Genomic DNA, 20,159 nt, shown 5'->3' with positions numbered 1-20,159 from the left:
ACTGGCCAAGCTTGAAATGACAGCAGGCTCGGCAGGCTCGCCTTGCCTTGGCTTTGTTGCTGGCTAAGGATGGCTGCCCTGGTACAAGACATTTCCCTGTGAGCCACGGGACTGCGACCGTGAGCCCAAGCCCCAGTGACCCATCTACTCCCAGAGCTGGGTCACAAACGGGGAAGATGGTGGCACACGCTCTTGGTAGGAAGAAACTTGGGTTCGACTGCTGCTTTCTGCTCCACCTGCATGCTCAGGCTGCAAACCTGAATCTCTGAGCAAAATCTCACCGTGTTACCATGGAGAGACATTAAAGCTACAGCTCCTGCGGAACATCCCTGGTTCACATGTGAGCAAGAGCAAGCTGTGCTTATCTTGCCCCTCCCCGGGGGTTCCCCTCACTCCAGGGCATGGTGTGGCAGCTGTTGGGAGGGGGTGCTGGAGCCATGGGCGGTGGGAGAGCCCTGCAGCTGGCGGCTCGCAGACTGAAGCCCTCGGCTGAGAAAAGGAAACAATGCCTGCAAGCTGCAAATTAAATAATTGATTGTTTTCTTGGTGCTTTCTCATTAAGTCTTCAGTTATTGTCATATCCATGATTTATGAAGCTTGTCTGATGTCCACAAAGTGCTGCAGAAGCCCGTTGGGTGTGATGGTCCCAACAGCCCTGCCCGTGGGGGCAGACGTGGCCGTGCCTCTGCATCACGGCACAGGCGTCTCTGGTGGCTGCTCTGCTCTGCCAGCGCCGGGTCTCGGCAAAGCCGCGCGGGAGCACAGCCTGCACCATCCTCCTCCCCCTCCATGCAAACAGATCTCCTCTTGGCTTTCAGTTGCCAGACCATGACTGAAGCAAGCTTTTAAATAATGTTTTCCAGGAAAATGTTGAGGTGTCTTTTGATCTTCCAGAGCGCTCTCCACTGGCCACGCTGTCCATCATCGACCTGAGCTCCTCACAGGTAACCTGTCTCTGTGGCCACGGTGGGAATTAGTTGCTCTGGCCATGCTTGAAGCACCCTTGTGCTCGGATGAGTGAGGATTTCAGAGACAGGGTGGGACCTCATGGCGTGTTTTGCACAGAGCAGCCCGGGGTGTTGCAGGGGAGGGCACAACATCAAGCAGGACTTTTTTGGCATTTTAAAAAACAAGCACCCTTCCTGGTCAAGCCCTGCACCCTGGGCACCCCTCCGAGCCTGGCTGCAGAGCAGGGATGACTTGTCCCCCTGGGACACCATGTGACTGTGGGTCTCGAGGGTGATGTCCAGAGCTGGATCAGGTCAGGAGCATTTCCTGACCCTGGCTGGCCAGGGGACACGGTTGAGCAGAGGTGGTGGAGAGCGGAGGCGGGGAGCAAGGTGGGAGCGGGCTGGTGTGGCTGTGTCTGGAGCCAGCTGCCTGCAGCCCTCTTGCCCCTTTCCCATCACCAAAGGCCATCTCTCTTCTGCAGCCGCAGGTGCTGCCCGGCAGCCCAGGAGCCGATCGCAGGGGGCTGCTGTGGATCCTGGACGAGGAGGTGCTGATCCCAGGCTCTGGGGATGGCGCTGCCTTCGACCGCCTGTGCTCCTACTTTGCCACGAAGGGACCTGGTCAGGAAGGTAAGTCCATGTCAGCTCGGCCGCCCATCCTTTGGCATCACCATTTGGCTTTGGAAATTTAAGAAACCGTGCAGCAAATTAAATATCTTGCTGGGCTTTTCTTCTCGGGTGATTGTGGGGTGCTGTTGCAGGGGACGGCTACATGCGCAGGTGCGAGCAGGCACTGCACTTTGAGATCTTCCACCAGCTGGGCACCGACCCTGTGCGCTACGACCTCACGGGCTGGGTCAGCAAAGCCAAGCTCAACCTCTCGTCACAAAACGCCATCCAGGTGCTGCAGCAGTCCAAGGTGTAAGTATGAAGGGGTGCTGGTCTGCCATGGTGCCGGCGGTCATCCCCATGCCCATGTGAGTGGTTTGGGATAACTCCCACCATGAGCTGTGTTGCTCCAGCTGGGGCTGGAGATTGCAAACCTGCCCCAACTCCAAGAGGTGGTTCATGGTGGGGAAGGTGGAGGGTTGTGAGGCATCCCAATGGGGAGGAGAGTACCCATAGCCTGACCAAGGTCAGTCAGGGTGGGCAATGGCCTTGGCACTGGATGCGAGGGGTCCCTGCCTGTCCCCCCACATCCTGCCCATTGCACAGCCCAGGGGATGGAGCTGATCCAGCCTCGGGTGGGCAAGGAGGGGATGGGATCTTGAGTGGATCCCATGTGGGGGGCATCCTGAGGCACCTGCTGACACTGGTGTTGCATTGTCCGAGTCCATCTCCACCCAGGGCAAAAACTGCAAGGAAGCCAGTTAAAACCACAGCTTTCAACCCAGCTTTGTGGGAATCTTGAGGGTTTAGTTAAGGTGAGGGGTGCAGGTGTCAAGTGGTTTGACTTACCGCCATCAAGACTGCGGGCTGAATGACAGCCAGGTGTACACGTTGTGATTGCAGTAGATGCTACAGAGAGGGCTGGTGAATAATGGTGCGGTGAACAGCTTTCCATCAAAGCTGTCTGGGTTCTTTGAGCCAGCAGATCTGTGCCATTGACGTTTCAGTGGGAGCCCCCTCCTGCAGGCATAGGCAGTGGTGGCGGGGGGCACGGGGGGAACCCCCCAATGTTCTTGGCTCCACAGTGCCATGCGGTTGGATGTCCGGCGTGGGTCGGGGCCACAAGACATCACCAGCCGAGGGCAGCTCCCTGTGCAGCAACCACTCAGGTTTTCTCCAGTGCTTTGAGGAATCCTGTAAACTAAATTGGAATTGAAATGTAATCAGGCTGCTGCAGATGTCTCCACACACGGGATGATTTTAACCTTCTGCTTAAACACTCCCAGCTCATTTTGTTTTGGGCTTCAATTTGAGAAAGTTCTCATAGTGGTGAACAGCTTGGTGCTTGAACCAGAGAAGAGCAGAGGGGGTGGGGGGGGTCTGCCGGCACCGCCGCTCTGCTCCATGACCAGGTGCCCTGCGGCAGCAGCACCGATACCAGATTTGAGGTGCTGGGGGGCATTGCATCCCTGTTGAAGGGGCTGGGAAGCAGAGGTTCCCCGGTGCCAGCACTGCCACGGCCTGACTGCCCCATCTCGTTGCTCTCCCCGACAGAGATGCTGTGAAGGAGCTGGTGTTGCTGCGCTCGCAGGCACCGCTGCCCTGCCGCGCCGTGGCGGGGCTGGAGGGACGCTCCCAGGCGGCCCTGCACCGCAACGGCTGCCTGAGGAAGACCTTTGCCAGTAGCTTCGCAGCCGTGAAGAAGAGGTCGGTGTGTGCTCAGCTCAAACTGCAGGCGGTGAGTGCAGGCACCAGGACGCTCATGGCTGCAGGTCAGGGTGTTTGCAGCACTGCATAGTCTGGCCCCACACTGAGACCCTGCATTAGACACACTCCTCCTTAGCAGGGAGCCCCGCACCCACCGGCAGGCACCTTCCATACCGTGGGGCTGGGGGTCACCAGGGCGACTGTGTCCTGACGTGGGATGCTGCTCTGGTCATGGGTGGCCACGAGCCTCCCCAGCACTGCTGTTGCTCAGGGAAAGCATCTCAGGCAAACAAATCATAAAGCAGATTACACATGCACCTTGCTGTGCCGCTGCTTAATCCTCTTAGGCACTCAGATGAGTAGACTAGCCCTCCGTGCTGGGCACGTGCCAAGCTCTTGCTGATCTCAACCATAATTAGGTGCCTAAACTCTGGAGGAGATGAGGCTCAGTCTCCGTAGCCTCCCTGGCCAGCCCGCTTTGTGGTCCTGCCGTCACTGGCAAACCCTGGCCCAGCAGCCCTCAACCCTGGTAACTTTTTGTAGCCCACCAGCTGTAAATGTGGGACATTCGGAGGAAGGGTCCCACTCAGGACCTGTGACCTGCACCTTGGGCTCACCTCTCTGACCAAAACTGTTGTTCCTAACGTGCACCTGAGCTTTGAGGGCTCTGAGAACGGCTCCTTTACCCGCCCAGTCACCCTGCAGTGGGTGCACAGGGAACGTTTCCCATACTGTGTGTGCTGCCCCTTTGCTCCCCGCTGACCTCTGCTTGCCTGGCAGGACGCGCTCACGAACCTGCTCCGACGGTCCCAGCTGCGCTTTGTCCACTGCCTCCTCCCGGGATTAGGGGCAGAGGGGGTGGAGGGGCCGGTCCCTAGGCCCCCCACACCGCCTGGCGAAGCCCTGCGGCTGGACGTGCCGACCCTGCGAGCGCAGCTGGAGGGGACTCAGCTCCTGGACGCCCTGCGCCTCCACCGCATCGGTATGTCCCGGCCGTCCATCGCTGCCACGGGCCATGCTGGTCCCGCCTGCCGGTGCTGCCCTGCCAGCAGCTCAGCCCTTCTGTGCTTTGCTCATCATCTGCCTCTTGCCAGCCCCACTTCAGAAAGCCCCTGCATTTTTATTGCTGCTTTTTGAAGGTGTTCCCAGCCCCTCTCCTGCCCGCAGCCTGCTGTGATACCAGGCGGCACAGCCTGAGCGTGGCGGCTGCCACTCCAGTGGGGTTCCCCTGTGCTCCCCTTGGAGCACCCGTGTATCAGGCTGTACCTGCACTGACTGTGGTCACAGCCCAGACCCGTGCAGGAGGCCCAGGGGAGTCTCTTGCATGAACACGAGGCACTGGGATGGTGTCTGGCCACCTCAAGCACATCTCCACTGCTTCTTTGCTCCCTCTGCCCTGCCCTCACTGCAGGGGTTTCTCCCTGCTAAGGGCAGCTCCCGTGGTCCCCACCACCCGCGACACCTTTTGCTGTGTGTAAGACATGCCACCCTTTGCAGCAGCCCCCAGCGCCAGTTCCCTCCCCAGCGTTTTGGTGCAAGCCACGTGCCCCTGGGCTGGCGTGGCCCCCAGCGATGTCTGTCTGCTCCCAGGGTACGCGGATCGCCTGCTCCTGACCCAGTTCCGGCGGCGCTTCCAGGTCCTGGCTCCGGACGTCATGAAGAAGTACACCTCTGCCTACGAGGTGCCAGATGAGAGCAAGGTGCGTCCTGGGCTGGCCTGGGGAGCACGGGCTGAGAGCTCCACGCAGGGCTCTGCCAGAGCCGGAGCTCTTCCAGCCCTCCCCAATGTGGTCAGGGCTTTCTTTGCAATGACGAGCAATTACTGGAGCTCCCTACAGACAGCCCCTGTGCCAGCATTGCCTGTACCCTGCATGAGCCTGGCTGTCCTCTCTCCAAATGAGCTGGGTCATACCAGTATCCCCCTGTCCTGGGGCAGGAGCTACTTCCCAGTCCCTGCTTCACTTAGGCATTCAGTGTTGCTGATATTTGGCCACTGTAGGGTCAATACCCACCGGTCTGCGGGCTGCCAAGCTCCAGCGTCTCCCAGCAGCTGTGGGTGATGCTCCTTTGCTGAGTTGCAGCAGGACCTGCCATGGGTGGGAGCGCATATCTAGACGGCTGTTGAGGAGGTTTGGTAGCAGGGTTGTCAGTGCAGGTCCGGGGGTTTCTTAAACATGAGGCTGCCCTCAGGACCTAGGGATGAAGGAGAAAAGCCACGTTCAACAAGGCTCAGGGTAGCTCCCCAGCATTTGCAGTGCTGCTGAGAAACGGCAATTGGGTTTGGGAGCCTGCGGGGTCAGCCTGTACCGCCGGGCTCTGGGCGCTGGGAGCTCCCCAGCAATGGTCAGCAGTGACCTGGCAGCGGGGTGCGTCCTGCGTAGGTGCAGCCTCGTGCAGCACTGAGTTGCAGGGGGTGGCTTTGCATCCTGCTCCTTTTCACCCTTCCCACGCACGCCTGAGCACGGAGGGACGCAGGCTTTCCAGCAGCCTGGCAGAGCAGCCAAGCTTGGCTCTTTGTCCTGGAGTTTCTCTCCCTGAGGACTGTTTTTGCAAAGGCAGTAAACATGCCTGGCGTGGGCTGCATTTGCCAATGTTACTGCACCGTGGAGAGGACTTGGAGAAATCAGCCTGAAAATGAAGCCTGTTATTGCTTCTTTTAATACTCAGGAGGAAATGATTTTGAAACTACTGCTTGCTGAGGGCTGTGCCTCGGTCCTCCGGTGCTCTGGCTGCATGCCTGGTAGGTCTTGTTTTGCAGGACAGGGCACAAACTGTGGGACTGGAGGCATGTGCAGAGGGCAGGATTTGTGCATTGCTCTGGCCCAGTGTGGCGGCACCCTGTCCGTCACCCTGGCTCCCCTAAAAACCAGCTGGCTGAGGACAAGGCAGGCAGCATTCCCAGGGACCTAATGGAGCAGGGACCATGGAGGCCCCTGGGGACTGGGCACCACCTGCCTTCAGGCACCTGTAAAGCAGCAGCGCAGGGCAGCTCCTTGCCTCATCCCACAGACCCTGAAAGACGAAGGAGCTCTGGAATGAAGGTGGAGATCTGCCAGTTTTATTTGTAGCAAAAACTGGGGAGAACCGTCCCTGCCCCTGGAACAGGCTATGAGTGAGCGGGGAAGCACTGAGAGCCAGGAAGAGCCAAGAGGAGATGAATTAAACATGGGCACGTGCTCTGTTGTGCAAACTGCCAGCCGGGGTGTGCAAATTCAGTTAAGACCTTGGGATTTAATAAGACAAGTTTGACAGTCGGAAAAGGTCAATATTGTCATTAAATGCTTTAAGGAGGCAGAGGGTGCCTCGTCAGCAGCGTGTAAGCAGGGGATTTGAAAAATCCCGTCTTCCCTGGAGCTTGCTGCCACGTGGTTTTGTTAGCTGGCGACTGCTTTCCGGTAAGCTGCATTAACTCGGCCACTGGAGCACAAGAGATGCTTGTCTGTAGCGAGGCTGTGACGGTGCAGCAATAACCGGCCCCGCTGCTGTGCGTGGGGTGGGATCACCCCACACAGCCCTGCACCTGGCCCCAGTCCCAGCAGTGCCGCAGGAGCCGGGCACAGCCACGGTACTGGTGGTTCCTCGGCCCTGGCACGTAGCTTTGTGCACCATGGTTGTCTGTCCCCAGTGCACTCACATGCTCCGTCCCCACCTCGGCCCAGTGTGCTCTTGCATTCCCCTGAGTAGCCCTCTCCGTGCATTGGGGTCCTTCCAGACCAGGAATGGCAGCAAAAGCGTGAAAATCTTGCATGCAGCTGCAGATCTCTGCTCCCCATCCTGCCAAAGGGTCTGGGGCAGAAAGCCCATCTCGCACCAGGACTCTGGGCTGGGGCAGCTGTTTCAGAGGCTGCTCTCGGCCTGGGCATGTGTGCTTTTGCATGGGGAGGAAGAAACGAGAGCATGGCTGGATGCGCCCTTACTGGGTGCCCATAAGGACGGGGGATCTCTGCACCCTCTTTCAGCAGGCTCATGCCAGTGTGTAAACATTTTCTGAGCAGCTCTGTGATGTGCTCCTTTTCTGCAGGCTATAGAGGAGCTCTTCGAGGCGCTGGATCTCGAGAAGAAAAGTGTTGCCATAGGACGCAGCCAGGTACGACGGCTCCAGTCCCTGCTTCCCTGTTGCTCTCAGTGCATTTGGGCACTGCCAGCCCCACGCCAGGCACTGCCAGCTGCCCAAAACTTCCCAAACTGGAGAGAAAGCCTCTCCTGCGCTGCTCCCTGCGGCACCCAGGTGGGCTGCAAAATGAAGCCCCAGCAAAAATCAAAGCAGAAATCTCATAATTCACATTTGAAAGCGTTACCCTGGGTAAACTGTGTACCTAATAGTCAAAATCTGGCCCCTTGCAGCATTTCAGTTCCTAATCACCTTTGAGGTCTCATGGGAGTAAATGGGGCTTGGGCAGCTCATGGTTTTGGTGGGCTGGGGTTAACACTGCTGAGCCGGGCAGCTGCAGGTGCAAGAGTTGTCACAGCAGCAACATTTGAACTTAAATGCGATAATCTAAAAAAAAAAAAAAAATTAATTTTGCATGCGTGCTTGCCTCCGGCTCTCGAAGTCTATAAAGAAAGAATTCATGAAACGGTTTTGTGGAGCAAAATAACTTTCTTTTATCCTGCACAGTGCAGTTTGCAATTATCTCTTCTATGAAACCCTTGTACTTAATCAATACTGTTATAGCAGCTCCAGTCACATCTTGTTATAGAGAAGTTGGTTTTGCCATTGCTTTGAGCATTGATTTTGTACTAGCTTCTAAAACTCGCTGGCTTGTGAAGTTAATACAGACATTAATGAGACAATCAAATAGGTGATAGAGCAATCATAGCATTATCTCAAGAAAGTGAGTTTCCTTGGAATTGTTCTTTGATTCAATTTGGCATCTTAAAAACGCAGCTCTTTAAGTATGCCACTGGCTTCACAAGTGTAATTCAGTTTTTATTAAAGCTGTATTATGCAAATGGTGCATAATATTCGGGAGTGATCAGTCCCATATCCCAAGAGCTTCGCCAGGCAATGACCGAGACACGTCTTGCACTGGGAGATCAATACCAGGCTAAATTCGATGGCATCAGCAAATCTGTATCATTTATGAGGTGTTTCTGACAAGTTCAGTTAAAGAAAATGATGTGGTTAATTCTGTTTTCCTACTGTAAACTGACATCTTTGCTGTTATCTGTGCGTATCTGTGTGTACGCTGTCAAGAAATGCTGTTCCCAGCAGAGGCAGCCCTGCCATCCACGCAGCGGGCGGGAAATGGGCAGTGGCCCAAGGGAAGAGTTTCAAGGACTTGCAGCTTCTTGTGATGGTTGATGCCTATGTCAAGAAGGACCGAGAAGAGGCAGGGACAGCCAGCAAATGCCAGCATGCGCAGAGCGCGAGGGCTGGATCCCCAAGGGCGCTCAGCAGCCCGGTCCCCGGGGAGTCAGTGGGACCTGGGCAGTCCCGTACGCCCCATTTCAGCGATGCCCAGGAGTAGGAGATGGAGGGGTGGGTGGAAGGTGTTCTCTGGGACATGCAGCCATCCCACTGCCAGGCTCGGGGATGGGACAGGGCTGGGACACAGTTCCCTCTTGGTGTCCCATGAATGTCCTCAGGGAGGTCGATGCTAGGGCCACCTCAGGTGCCTTCGTGGCATGGGGCAGACAGGCGTGTTGCTGGTTTGGCCAGGTAAGGCTGGAGTCCCCTTCCAGCCCAGCATTTCAGGCTGGTGCAGTGGTTGCACTCACTGGTCCTGGCCTGTCCAAGGACCTTTGGTTTCCCACAGGTCTTGGGGGAGGCTGCCAGGTCTTAGCCAGAAATACATCTGCTGGTTGCAAGCAGGTTTCAGACCCTGTCGTGGGGACGTGTAACCTCTGTTGCTTGCTGTCAGGTTTTCCTGAAGTCAGGGGTCATCTCCAGACTGGAGAAGCAGCGCGACAAGCTGATAGCCCAGAAGATGATCCTGCTCCAGGCTGCTTGCAAGGGCTTCCTCAGCCGTCAGAAGTTCAAGAGGTTGAAGGTATCCATCCTGCGGGTCGTGTACACCCTGTGCCCACCAAAGCACAGGCTTGGTGCTGCTGTGATACAGCCCAGAGCATCCAAATTGGAGCTCTTTGAAGGGAGCAGGCTGCTCCTTAGAAGGGTGCCCACTCTGCCCTGCCCTGTGGGCAGCCATAAGGTGCTATGCTGCCGTTCCCTGCGGAGTAGAGCTCCTCCACCACCTCATCCCTCTCCATCCCAGTGCCCAGCCTGGTCCACCCTGGTGGGCTCAGTCGTGGCTGGGCGAGGGGCACTGCTGTCCGTGTCTCCCCACAGATCCAGCGTCTCGCCATCCGCTGCATCCAGAAGAACCTGGTGGTCTTCCAGGCGGTCAGGCACTGGCCCTGGTGGCAGCTGCTGAGCCGTGTGCGGCCCTTGCTCAGCATTAACCTTGTGGAGGAGCAGCTTCGTGCAAAAGAAGTATGCACCAAGTGATGGGACAGGACAGGGTGGGACAGGACGGGATGGGACAGGGTGCTTTAGGGGCTCTGCCTGGTGGGTTGGTCAAACTGGAAGTCACTTCTGCCAGGGCAGAGATGTTTTGCCGACCATCCAGAAGTCGCCATCTGTTTTTAGCACTGCAATTTTTTCCCCCATGTAATATGTTTTGCAGAGCTGTGGAGGGTGAAATAACCTTCCTTAGAGGAACAGTAGCAAATGTGCTATGTCTCTGCAGCCACAGCCCTGTCCCAGGGCGGTGGCTGCCCCACTGCCCTCCCTGTTGCCCCCCACGAGCTTCCTGGGGCTGGGTCTGTTGAGCAAAGCCCCTTGGGGACGGATGCCCCACATCAGTCTGTGGGATGACAGATGATGAACATCCAAACTCATCATTGATGTAGGGGACGCTGTACTGCCTTCCACCTGAGCTGCCCCTGGTGATGGGAGACGTTAATGGGCGTTTGCTGACTGAGGAAAGGCATCTTTCACCCCTCTGCACTGTCTGAGGCCTGTGCTAAATTATTAGTCCGTCTTCCTTGGCATCCTGCTCCTCCTCTTGCCTTAGTGAGGTTTTAACAAGATGTTTTCAGGCTGGTTCAGCTGAAATAAAAGCTGCCCAAGCCTCTGTTTCTCTCTCCAAAGCCGCCTGGGATCCATCAGGCCTCATCGCCTGTTAACCTCTGTTTTTATCACAACTCTGCACGTTCTGCTTCTGCTCAGTGTTGGACATCAAAGCAGGACAAGGCTGCACCAAGCAGCTCTTTCTGCCGTTACAGTCAGGCTGCCTGAAAAGAATCACAGAAAACAATGTGCCTTTGCAACCTCTCTGTGATAGCCTGCCAGTGCCCCAGGAATGCTCCATGAGCAAAATTCAGATGTTTGGCTGTTCATCCCAGGCTTTTGAGGTTCGCTTCCTTCTCATAAAATGTGCTCTGTATGCACACCAAAGCTGACATTCCCTCCAAAGAAACTCATGTCAGGAGCTGTAGTCCTGGCAGTTTGCAGAGAGCAGCCTTCAAAGTTGCCTGGTAAATTTTATTAATAAGGCAGCTATGTCTCTCCCACTCATTTTTAACAGAAAACAAGATTTTCATAAATAAACCGAGGATGCTGGAGCTCTCCGTGTGTGTTTTTTTGCAATCTTCCCTAGGAGGAGCTGGCGGCGCTGAGAAGGAAGCTGGAAAAATCCGAGCAGGCATGCAGTGAGCTCAGGCAGACCGCAGAGAAGCTGGAAAGCAAGGTAGAGCCCGAAAAAAGCCCTGCAGCAGCCCCGCTTGATCAAGTTGGCAATTAAGCCATATCAGGATAAATACGGCCGCTGATTACGTTACAGCAGGAGGAGCCATGATCAGCAGAAGGTTGGGCAGGGATCAGCTGCCAAACTGCCCGCAGAGTAACCGCAGCCAGAGGTGGTTCTGTGCAGGACCCAGGCGGGCTGCGGTGCCCGACTGCAGCACCCAGGGCCAGCAGTGCTGCAAGGTCCCTGCTGGGTGGGATCCTGCCTGCCAGAGCAACAGGTCCCCTCAGGGTCTGCACCTGGGGAAAGGTCCCCAGGGAAAGCCTTGCGTCCCCTCCAGCAAGGACAGACATCACCTCGCGCTGCCACCGGCACGGCGTATGAGGCTGAAAAGCAGCAGTGCGAATGTCATCCCTTCTGCTGACAAAAGGGTATAATTAGAATGGGAAATTGCACGCAGATGTATCATGTTCTCATTACGCGCTCGGGACTGCAGGCTCGCTGACCTCTGCAGACACCAGAAGTGACTTAGTTTAATGGGACGAATGCTGACACTGAGGAGGCAGCACGCAGGAGAAGTGTCCTGCCCGTCCCCTGGCTCCGAGCGTGACTCTGCCGTGCACGGCGCTCGGGGGGTGGCAGCTGCCGGGGCAGCCACGCGGCCACCCTGTTGTGCGCATCGGAAGGGACTTGGAAGCATGTTGGGGCCGCCATGCATTTCTGACCGGCCACTGGTCCTGTGCAGAGTCCCCCCTTGGATGCATGGGCTCCTGCGTGACTGCAGCTGGGGTTTTCTCAAGCACCGGGAGGAGAAGGAGCTCCTAAGTTTGCTATAAATACCCTGGGTTTACCCAGCTCATTGGGCTGCAACGCTCGGCCCTCGCAAGGGGTGGCCGAGCTGTGGTCTAGGTGTAACACTGCAGCTCTGGTTAACGGTACCAAGAGCCCTGAGGGCCAGGGACGACCTTCTCAATAGGAATTGGCTAAATATAATTTAAGTTCTGTGTTAAAAATGAAATCAAACCCACGAGGCTGGGACTGCTGAGCAAGGCTAACGCCTCAGAGCAGACCTAGAAAAATATTTTTTCCCCAGGGAAAGAAAAACTATTGAGTTTACTTACTGAGTTAAACTTGTTGGACCCCCCTGAAGAGCTTGTGTAGTGTGCCTGCAAAATGTGAAGTGCCTTAAAATGCTGTTAGATGGAGGAAAAGGAGCATTGGAAGCCTGCATGTTCCTGCTCGCCCTGCCACCTCTGCAACTCCTCTCTTGGCAAGATTAGCGAGACAGGCCATATTTACCTCTGCTTTGCAGAAAATGGAATTTTCTCCAGATTAATCCACCTGCTTGTTGCTTCAAATGAAACTTAATGCTAATCAGCTAGAACGGTGCAGAAATCTGATGAGCCCTGCCCGCAGCGCACTGCAGGCAGCACAGTGCAGGCAGCGCAGCCGCTGTGCAGCCGTAGCAGGCAGCTGCCTTGCCACAGGCAGCCACGCAAAACGTGCAGCCACGGGCTCTGGCAGCAGTTCCTCTTTGCTGGGCACTGCCAGTGGGAGCCTGGGCTCCCACCGGTAACACTGCTTGGTGACAGCGTGCACTTACCATGTCCCCTAAGCACGGGTAGCTGCCAAAGGAGAGCAGTCAGGACACTGGGGTCGATGCAGGCTGGCCAGCCCCTCCCCAGGCTGGCTCACATGGCAATGCCCAGCCTAACTCCGCGTTGCCCCCCCAGATCATCGACCTGACAACGGAGCTGTCAGATGAGCGGTACAAGGGTGATGTTGCCTGCCAGGTCCTGGATGGGGAGCGGGCAGAGAGGCTGCGGGGCGCCCGCGAGCTGCAGGAGCTGCAGGTAGGAGAGCCACGAGCTGTGGGGCTGTGCTGGTGGTGATGCTGTGCTCTTGGCACAGCCTTGCTGGACCCGAGTGCTGTGGAGCCAGGTAGAGCTGCTCCCTTCCTTCTCTGGGCTTCTCCAGAGCAAACACGACCAAGTGCAGAAGAAACTGGAGTCAGTGGAAAAGCAGCTGGAAGAGGCCCAGCAGCTGGTTCAGTTGCGTGAGATGAAGATAAGTGGCTCTGGAAGAGGTAGGGACGTCCCGGTGGGGGTGATGCATGCTTTGGGCATCCAGCCTGACGTGTGGGGCCAGTACAGCCACCCCAGCAGGGCAGCAAAGCCTCTTGCAATGGGCAGAGGCTTGCTCCCTGCTCCCTGGGAGCTCTGCTCCTCCAGCCCCTGGCCACCCCAATGTGTTTTTGGCACCCTGTCATTCTGCACTGCTTGTCCGGTGGGAGCTGGCAGTGATGGCTCAGTCACACACAGCTCTGGCTCTTGCACGGGGCTGGGGTTGCAGGCAGGAATTCTGCCTGACAGCACTGCTGATGCTTGCTGGCACTGCCCACCACTCCAGGCAGCAAAAAGTGTGCTTGAAGCATGTTTTGGAGTGATGAGGAGGCTGCTAATACACAAGTGGGATGGGATGGGATGGGATGGGATGGGATGGGATGGGATGGGCATGCGTGCTTTGCCCTGGGTGTGGGTACCTGTGCTACGCAAGCCAGGGCAGCCCTGGGTGCACAAAGCAGAGCTGCACCCTACGAGCTCGGTGCTGGCATTTGGGCCATAGAGGAGCCACATTCACCCCTCTGACCCTGGCACGGCCGCTCAGGCTGCTCAGGCCTGAGCACCCGCCCAGCACCTCTGGGTCTCTCTATTTGCAGAGGACGAGTGGCAAGTGCGCTTCGACTGTGCGCAGACGGAGATCGCGTTCCTGCGGAAGCGGCTGGCACAGCTGGAGGAGCGGCTGGAGTCCGAGCTGGGCACCAGGACGGGGCTTGAGCAAAAGGCGAGTGCTGCCAGCCCCGGGGTGCAGGAGGGGACAGGGTCTCCCCAGGGTCGTGCCAGGGAGCAGGGCTGCTGCTGGAGCCAGTTGTCCTCTCCTCGCTCCTGGGGCAGGCAAAGCTTTGCAGGGCTGAGGCTCAGAAGTGCAGCCATTTGCTGCTGATGCTCTCACTGACCAGGGGAAATGGGCTGTTTTCTGCTGGTTTGAGAATAAATACCCCAAAGCTTCCTTCAAGCTTTAAAAGTTACTTTTGCACCAGAATATGGCAAAATTCAATCTTGGTCAAGCATGAGCCAGAGGGTGGAATCTGTGGGGTGGAGGAGGGGCTCAGTGGTGGTCTTGGTGCTGGTCTGGCTTTTGGATACTGGGCTGGGTTGTGCTTGCACCGTCACTCAAAGATTTGCTAATGTAAAGGGCCAGCAGTTCCCGAGCTTTGCCAAGAGGAGGGAAAAAGCCAGTGTTCTTCCCTGAGCAGTGCCTGGGAGTCAGGTCGCTTCCCATAAGGATAAGATGAAGAAATGAATATTACTCTTGGTACATTAAAAAGTAATAAGAAAAGCAGCCCAGTTTTAGGAGTTGGGTAAAGCAAACCAGCCCATTTGTTTTTAGTTAGTTTGGAATTACAGGCTTCATTAATGCAAGATTTTGCTTATTTAAAGTCATTGCTTAATGATTCCATTCTCTGGCTGGTGAGAGCTCTACGTGTGTCTCTGACCCAAACATGATGCAAGTCCTTGGGGGATGCAGCTCGTTTTGTCCTGGTGCTGCCTTTTGCAGAGAAATGGGATCAGGGGGTTGCCCTCGGGGCAGCTTTGCTGACTCAGCAGGAGGGCTGGGATGCTGTGGGCACACAGGAGGGTGCCTGGAGTGTGAGGGGTCGGGGCACCTAGATTTGTCCTTGTTTGGCAAAAGATCTCCAGGTGCCCCACCCCCTTGTACCGGAGTGGGACTGAGTCCTGGGCGGGGAGCGGCTGTGGGGCATATGTGCTATATAGGGTCCCTCCGCCACTCACCGTTACCTCTGACCACAGCTTGGAGAGGTGCAGGCAGCGTGTGAGGCAGCCAAGAAGGTGTCCCAGCAGCTGCGGCGGCGGTGCAGGCAGCTGGCCTGCGAGCTGGAGGACGCGCGGGTGCTTGCTGAGAGCCAGCAGAGCCGCAGCCACGAGCTGGAGAAGAGGCAGAAGAAGTAAGGGTGGCAGGGAGCGCCGGGGAGGGCTGGGGCTGCTGGAGCAGAGGGATGGGGATAGGGATGCTTCGGGTGGCTTCAGGTGAGGTGTCCTGGAAGGGCTGCTATTTTCATCTACTTCGACTGCTGTAGGTGACACCAAGTGGGAGGTTATTTTTACATCCCATTTATGTGTGTCTGTGACACACTTCCATAACAGAAATCCCTCCCAGTGCAACGCTCGGCGGCACCATGGGGAGGGCTGCCTGGGGCTCGGAGACCACGCTGGCTCCCGTGTCGCTGGGTGCGGGGGTGCCCTCGTGCTGGGGTGTCCCAGGCTTCGGTGCGCCCTTGGCGCAGGTGTGCCCATGCTGGGAGTGCTGCTGGCAAACCAGGCACCTGGTGTGGAGGAAAGGGACCTTGAAGCCAAGAAATGACCCCCAGCGTGCTAATGCCGCCGTTTGATACCAGTGAATGAAATAGGTTTTCTCACCAAAAATAGGATACCAAGACCAAGCAGGTGCAGAAAACCTGGGAAATTGCCAGTGGCTTTCTTTATAATTTCTTTTCATTTACACTTCCTTGTCAGTATTCCCTGCTTACCTGTGCTGAGATGCTGACTGTGGGCTGGGGCTTGGTCTGACCCAGAGATATGAAGGTGCTGAGAAGCTCCAAGGATTATTGCTCTGAAGCAACAATGCTTCCTGAGCTGAAACCAAACCCTCGCTGCAGCAGAGTCCCGGCCGGCCCCGGGGATGGAGCCGCCTGTGGTGGCGGGGAGCAGAGGGATGCTGCCCATGCACAAGCACGTTTCAGGATATTTTGGGTCTGTGGCAGCCAACTGCAGCCGTTTTTTGCGCTCTGCTCTTGGTGACTGCCTGCGTGCACATCGTTGCTGCTCCGTGCCGTCTGCTTCCCACGGCTGGCACTTGTGCGGAGTAATTAGGGATTCACAGAATGATGGCAGCACTTTGCAGACAATAGGCTTTTTTTTCTGTGCCCTCTCAAAAGCACTTGGAAAGTCCAGTGCCAGGAGAAGTGGCTTGCCTCCGGCTGAGGTTGTCTCCCTGCCTGCCATGGTGCATCTCCCCAGGCCAGGAGGCAGCTGTGCTGCCGCCCACTTTGGAGAGGTAACGTGTTTCCCCCCCTCCAGGTTTGACCTGCAGTTAGCCCAGGCCCTGGGAGAGTCTGCCTTTGAGAAGAGCCTCCGTGAAAAAGTGTCACAGGAGAACACCAGCATCCGATGGGAGATGGGCAAACTTCAGCAGACCTTAGAGGTAAGAGGAAAATATCCCACTTTGCTGCATTATATCCAGTTTCGGGAGCAGCTCTCAGAGCAAAGCCATTATCTTTGCAATTATAGCAGAGGCAATCAGGCACAAACCCAGCAGCTCAATTCCAATTTCTTTTAGCGCAGTTTTAAGATGTGCCTGATGTATTTAATAACATTATCATTGCTAGAAGAAAGCTATCACTTTTTACAAGCGATACCCATCCCATGATTTACCTAATTAGGCCCACACTCATCTTCACTGAAGTCACTCGTGTTCTTTTTCACTCCTTTACCTGCAATCTCACCTGCAAGAAGCCGCGGGTCTGTGTCCTGTGGGACAGTGCTGCACCAGGTGCCCACCAAGCCTCCTGTAGAGGCAGGGGCATAGTGTGCCCGGGTCAGGGGGAAGCTGCAAGGTGGCTGCCCGGCACCCCAGGCAGCGGGGGCTGTGGGGAACCCCTGGTGGGGGCACAGCCCATGGGAGGAAGAAGGCAAAGTCAGGAGCAAGTGAGAAAACCCAAGAGGGAAAGGATTGCTCAGGGCTCACAGCGAGGACTGACTGCTGCCTGCTGCTGCTCCAGAGTGTTTCTGATGCTGTTGGAAATGGTCTGGGTTTTAAGAGTGAGGTGCTTGTGCAAGGCCCCTCTCCCACATCTGGGGCTCGGCTGCTGACCTGCCGCTCTGCCGCCCTGCCCCTACCGAGCAGCAGAAGGAGGCGGAGGTGGCCAGCCTGGCGCAGCGGGCAGCTGTGCTGGCCGGCCGGGTGCAGGAGCTCAGCAACCCCAGCGCCCTGGACGCCCGCGCCGTGCCTGCGCTCAGGAAGCAGCTCTGGGACCTGGAGGCCAGCGCTGCCGAGCAGCGGAAAGAGCTGGAGCGGCAAACATCTGCTGCCGATCACCTGGAGGAGGTAGCGTGGTCCCCACCTGGGCTGGGGCCGGGTGTGCCAGGGGATGTTCATCCCTCCACCTTCCTTGTCCCTCCGGGGTTGTTTGCAACCGCTGTGCATTCATCTTTCAGCTTCACCAGAGGCTGGAGCTGGAGATAGAGCGGATGAAGCAGATCCACCAGAAGGAACTGGAGGACAAGGACGAGGAGCTGGAGGACGTGCGGCAGTCCTGCCAGAGGAGGGTAGGTCGGTGCGGGGTGGGGAGACAATACTGGGTGCTCCCCAGGGCTCCCGCTGTCCGCGGCGCAGAGGAGGAGCTGTTTCCAGGGGTCTTTCTGCCCCAAGGAGCAGCAGGGTGGGTGAGCGCTGCTTTACCACCACCAGCCTGGCATGAGCCCCATCACAGCCCCGGGGTGCAAAATCAGGGTCTGGGTCAGGCGTGAGTCCCTGCCGTGCTGGAGGGGCTGCCGGGGGCCATGCGTGAGAGCTGCACATGACGCACCACACGGGCACGGTGCTCCCAGTAACACCAGCGTCACACCAAGGGCACCGACTCCAGCCAGCCAGGGCTTTGTGCTGGTGATAATGAACAGAAAATATCCTTTCAACAAGGCCGTGAGGTCGGTGGCTTGCAAACACGAATTCCAATTTCTCTGAAATCCCTGGGCTGTTTGATTCAGGCCTGTGGGACTACATGGGAGCAGCCAGTTCCTATTAGGCCTGGGGCATACCTGGCTGTCGATAGTGAATTAACATTGCTAAGGCTTAATGAAGCATGTGCTATTTTAGGAAGGCAGGACAAGTGGGAAGGCAAACGAGGTAGTCTCTGCTCCTCCTGCTCCTGTCAGCATGTAGTTGTGCCCAAAGCTGTGAGGCTCTGAGGGCTGCCACCGGGTACAGGTGCTGCCGTTTCGCACTGCGCTGCCTTCCCACAGTGCTGCCCTTCTGCTGGATGGTGCAGGAACAGCTCGGTGCTGCTCTCTCCTCTCCACTGGCCAGTTTTTGCTGAAGTTCTGGGCTGGTTGCGAGGACGTGTTGCTCAGGACTCCTCCCAGCATCCTCCCTGCCCTTCTGCACCTCTCTGTTTAATTGCCCTGAGCAGTGAGCACGGTACTGCCAGCATCACTAAAGGAGATGCAGTGCCTTGTGGCTGCCCTCGGCTGACAGGGTGTCATTCATCCTTTCTCTCCCTCACCCTGCATGGCCTGACTATTATTTTCCAAATGAGTAAATGGCAGAGACACTCTGGAGAGCAATTGATATTTAGCAGCCTGCTCCCATTCCCTTTTTAAACTGTTTCTGAGCATCAGCTGGGGGTGCAGGAGGTGGCTGGAGCAGGGTGGTCTCCAGGATGCTGTGCTAGGGTTGCAGCCTGGCATGTCCACTCCTGTGGGCACTCCCGGGTCTGGTTCCCTCCTGCAAGGCACTTGCTGTTGCTGCAGTGCTGTGGGACAGCAATGCTTGAGGAGAGGCAAAGGCAGAGGGATGCAGGTTCCTGTGCTCCTAGGAGCAGGACAGATCCTGCCTTTACAGCATGCTTTGCTCTGCAAGGCCACCATCACCTCCTCGCTGGTGTGGAGCTGGAGCAAGAAGTGTGCTGCCTGCCTGGCTTGTGGTCACGGGATGCCTTGAGGAAACCTGGAGGGATTAGAGCAGACCCTCTTCTAGCTTGGCTGCAGGCTCTCTGTTACTGCTCCACAACCGCAGGGACAGCCCTTGGGGATATCTGAGCATGCCTCACAGGCAGGGTGGCTCAAAGAGCCCATTGTGTCCCCAAAAATCCTACAGGGTCCTGGACTGCTAACCATTGCTCCTCCTGGCTACTGCCTGGGTGGGGTGCAGGGGATACAGGGGATGTGTCCGGGTCCTGGTTCCCAGCATTGGCTGTGGTGATGGGAGGCTTTGGTGCACACCCCCTCCCAGGGGCTGCCTGGCTGCGTGGGTCCCCACTATGGTGGTGGCTGTGCCCTGCCGGCACACAGGGCTTTGGCAGTGGGCAGCCAGGGCTCTGAGTGTGGCTGGGGTTGTCTCCCACACACAGCTCCAGCAGCTGGAGATGCAGCTGGAACAGGAGTACGAGGAGAAGCAGATGGTGCTTCATGAGAAGCAGGACCTGGAAGGGCTCATCGCCACCCTGTGTGAGCAGGTAAGAGGATGGTGCGTGTGGATGGGGCCAGCTGCGATGCCCTCGAACCCTCACCCCTTCCAAATGCCACCCGTCAGAGCAGCGGTGTGTGCCGCAGCAGGCACTGTGTGCCAGGGGGATTTCGGGACTGCGGGCATCATACAGGAGACAGCCAGTCCCACTAAGGACCCATGGAGGGGAATGGCTTGCTTTTCTACAAGGAGAACTATCTAAGCAGGGAGAGGCATCCGCTTTTTGCTGGTATTTTCATGAGAGTCAAACCAGAACTAACACTGGAGCAGCAGCAACTGCCCAGAAAAGCAGTTCATCAGATTCTGATCTTTGCAGAGGAATTCTGTCCCAGACACATTTGTTGAACAAATCCTTTTTCATTCTCTAATGTGTCTGTGGCAGTGATTGAAGTGCACGTAATGGGAAAAGCACACACAGCTGCTCCCTGTTAAATAAAAAGGCGAGGGGCTGAACGCAGCCTCATTGAACAGCATTTATCAGCCTGGGCATCACTGAGCATCGCCCAGCAGCCAGGCCCAGAGGCCGTCTCATGCACCAGCTCCTGCCAAAGGAGCACTGGTGAAAAAAAAGTCCCACCTGGTCCTTACTTGGGGCCATGGTGCTGCCAGAGCTCAGGGCAGTATCAACCTGGCACGGTTCAGGGTTGCCATCCCGGTGCTGCTGCACCCCAGGGTTCCCCGGAGCTCAGCAAGGCTGGGTTTGTGCTGATGCCTCCCAACCTCCCCTGCACAGCCCCTGTTGCATTGCAATTCACCCTTCAATTCACTGCAGTTGCACATGCAGTGGAGGAGGAACTGATTATCTGGGGCTGCGGTAATCAAGCAGCGCATCCTCTGGCCATTGGCACGAGCTGGCTGGATTTCACCGTTTCACCGACCCTGG

At 56.8% G+C, this 20,159-nt stretch overlaps 1 protein-coding gene across 1 annotated transcript in view; it reads left to right on the top strand.

Moving 5' to 3' along the window:
• Positions 1–20,159, top strand: part of MYO18B (myosin XVIIIB) — a 73,146-nt gene that overhangs the window by 20,469 nt on the left and 32,518 nt on the right. The window contains exons 15-32 of the mRNA XM_064466687.1: positions 864–944; positions 1,433–1,580; positions 1,712–1,871; positions 3,114–3,297; positions 4,047–4,248; positions 4,857–4,966; positions 7,288–7,353; positions 9,131–9,259; positions 9,556–9,699; positions 10,868–10,957; positions 12,688–12,807; positions 12,932–13,040; positions 13,674–13,798; positions 14,827–14,981; positions 16,114–16,237; positions 16,940–17,140; positions 17,251–17,361; positions 19,161–19,265. Of these exons, the coding sequence (XP_064322757.1) occupies positions 864–944; positions 1,433–1,580; positions 1,712–1,871; positions 3,114–3,297; positions 4,047–4,248; positions 4,857–4,966; positions 7,288–7,353; positions 9,131–9,259; positions 9,556–9,699; positions 10,868–10,957; positions 12,688–12,807; positions 12,932–13,040; positions 13,674–13,798; positions 14,827–14,981; positions 16,114–16,237; positions 16,940–17,140; positions 17,251–17,361; positions 19,161–19,265 (2,364 nt within the window). The remainder of the gene's footprint in view (positions 1–863; positions 945–1,432; positions 1,581–1,711; positions 1,872–3,113; positions 3,298–4,046; positions 4,249–4,856; positions 4,967–7,287; positions 7,354–9,130; positions 9,260–9,555; positions 9,700–10,867; positions 10,958–12,687; positions 12,808–12,931; positions 13,041–13,673; positions 13,799–14,826; positions 14,982–16,113; positions 16,238–16,939; positions 17,141–17,250; positions 17,362–19,160; positions 19,266–20,159) is intronic.

Source organism: Phalacrocorax carbo, chromosome 15, assembly GCF_963921805.1.
Source record: "Phalacrocorax carbo chromosome 15, bPhaCar2.1, whole genome shotgun sequence".
Classification (NCBI taxonomy): Eukaryota; Metazoa; Chordata; class Aves; order Suliformes; family Phalacrocoracidae; genus Phalacrocorax; species Phalacrocorax carbo.
The sequence above is the reverse complement of the archived record's forward strand: the minus strand, read 5'-3'. Positions and strand labels throughout refer to the sequence as shown.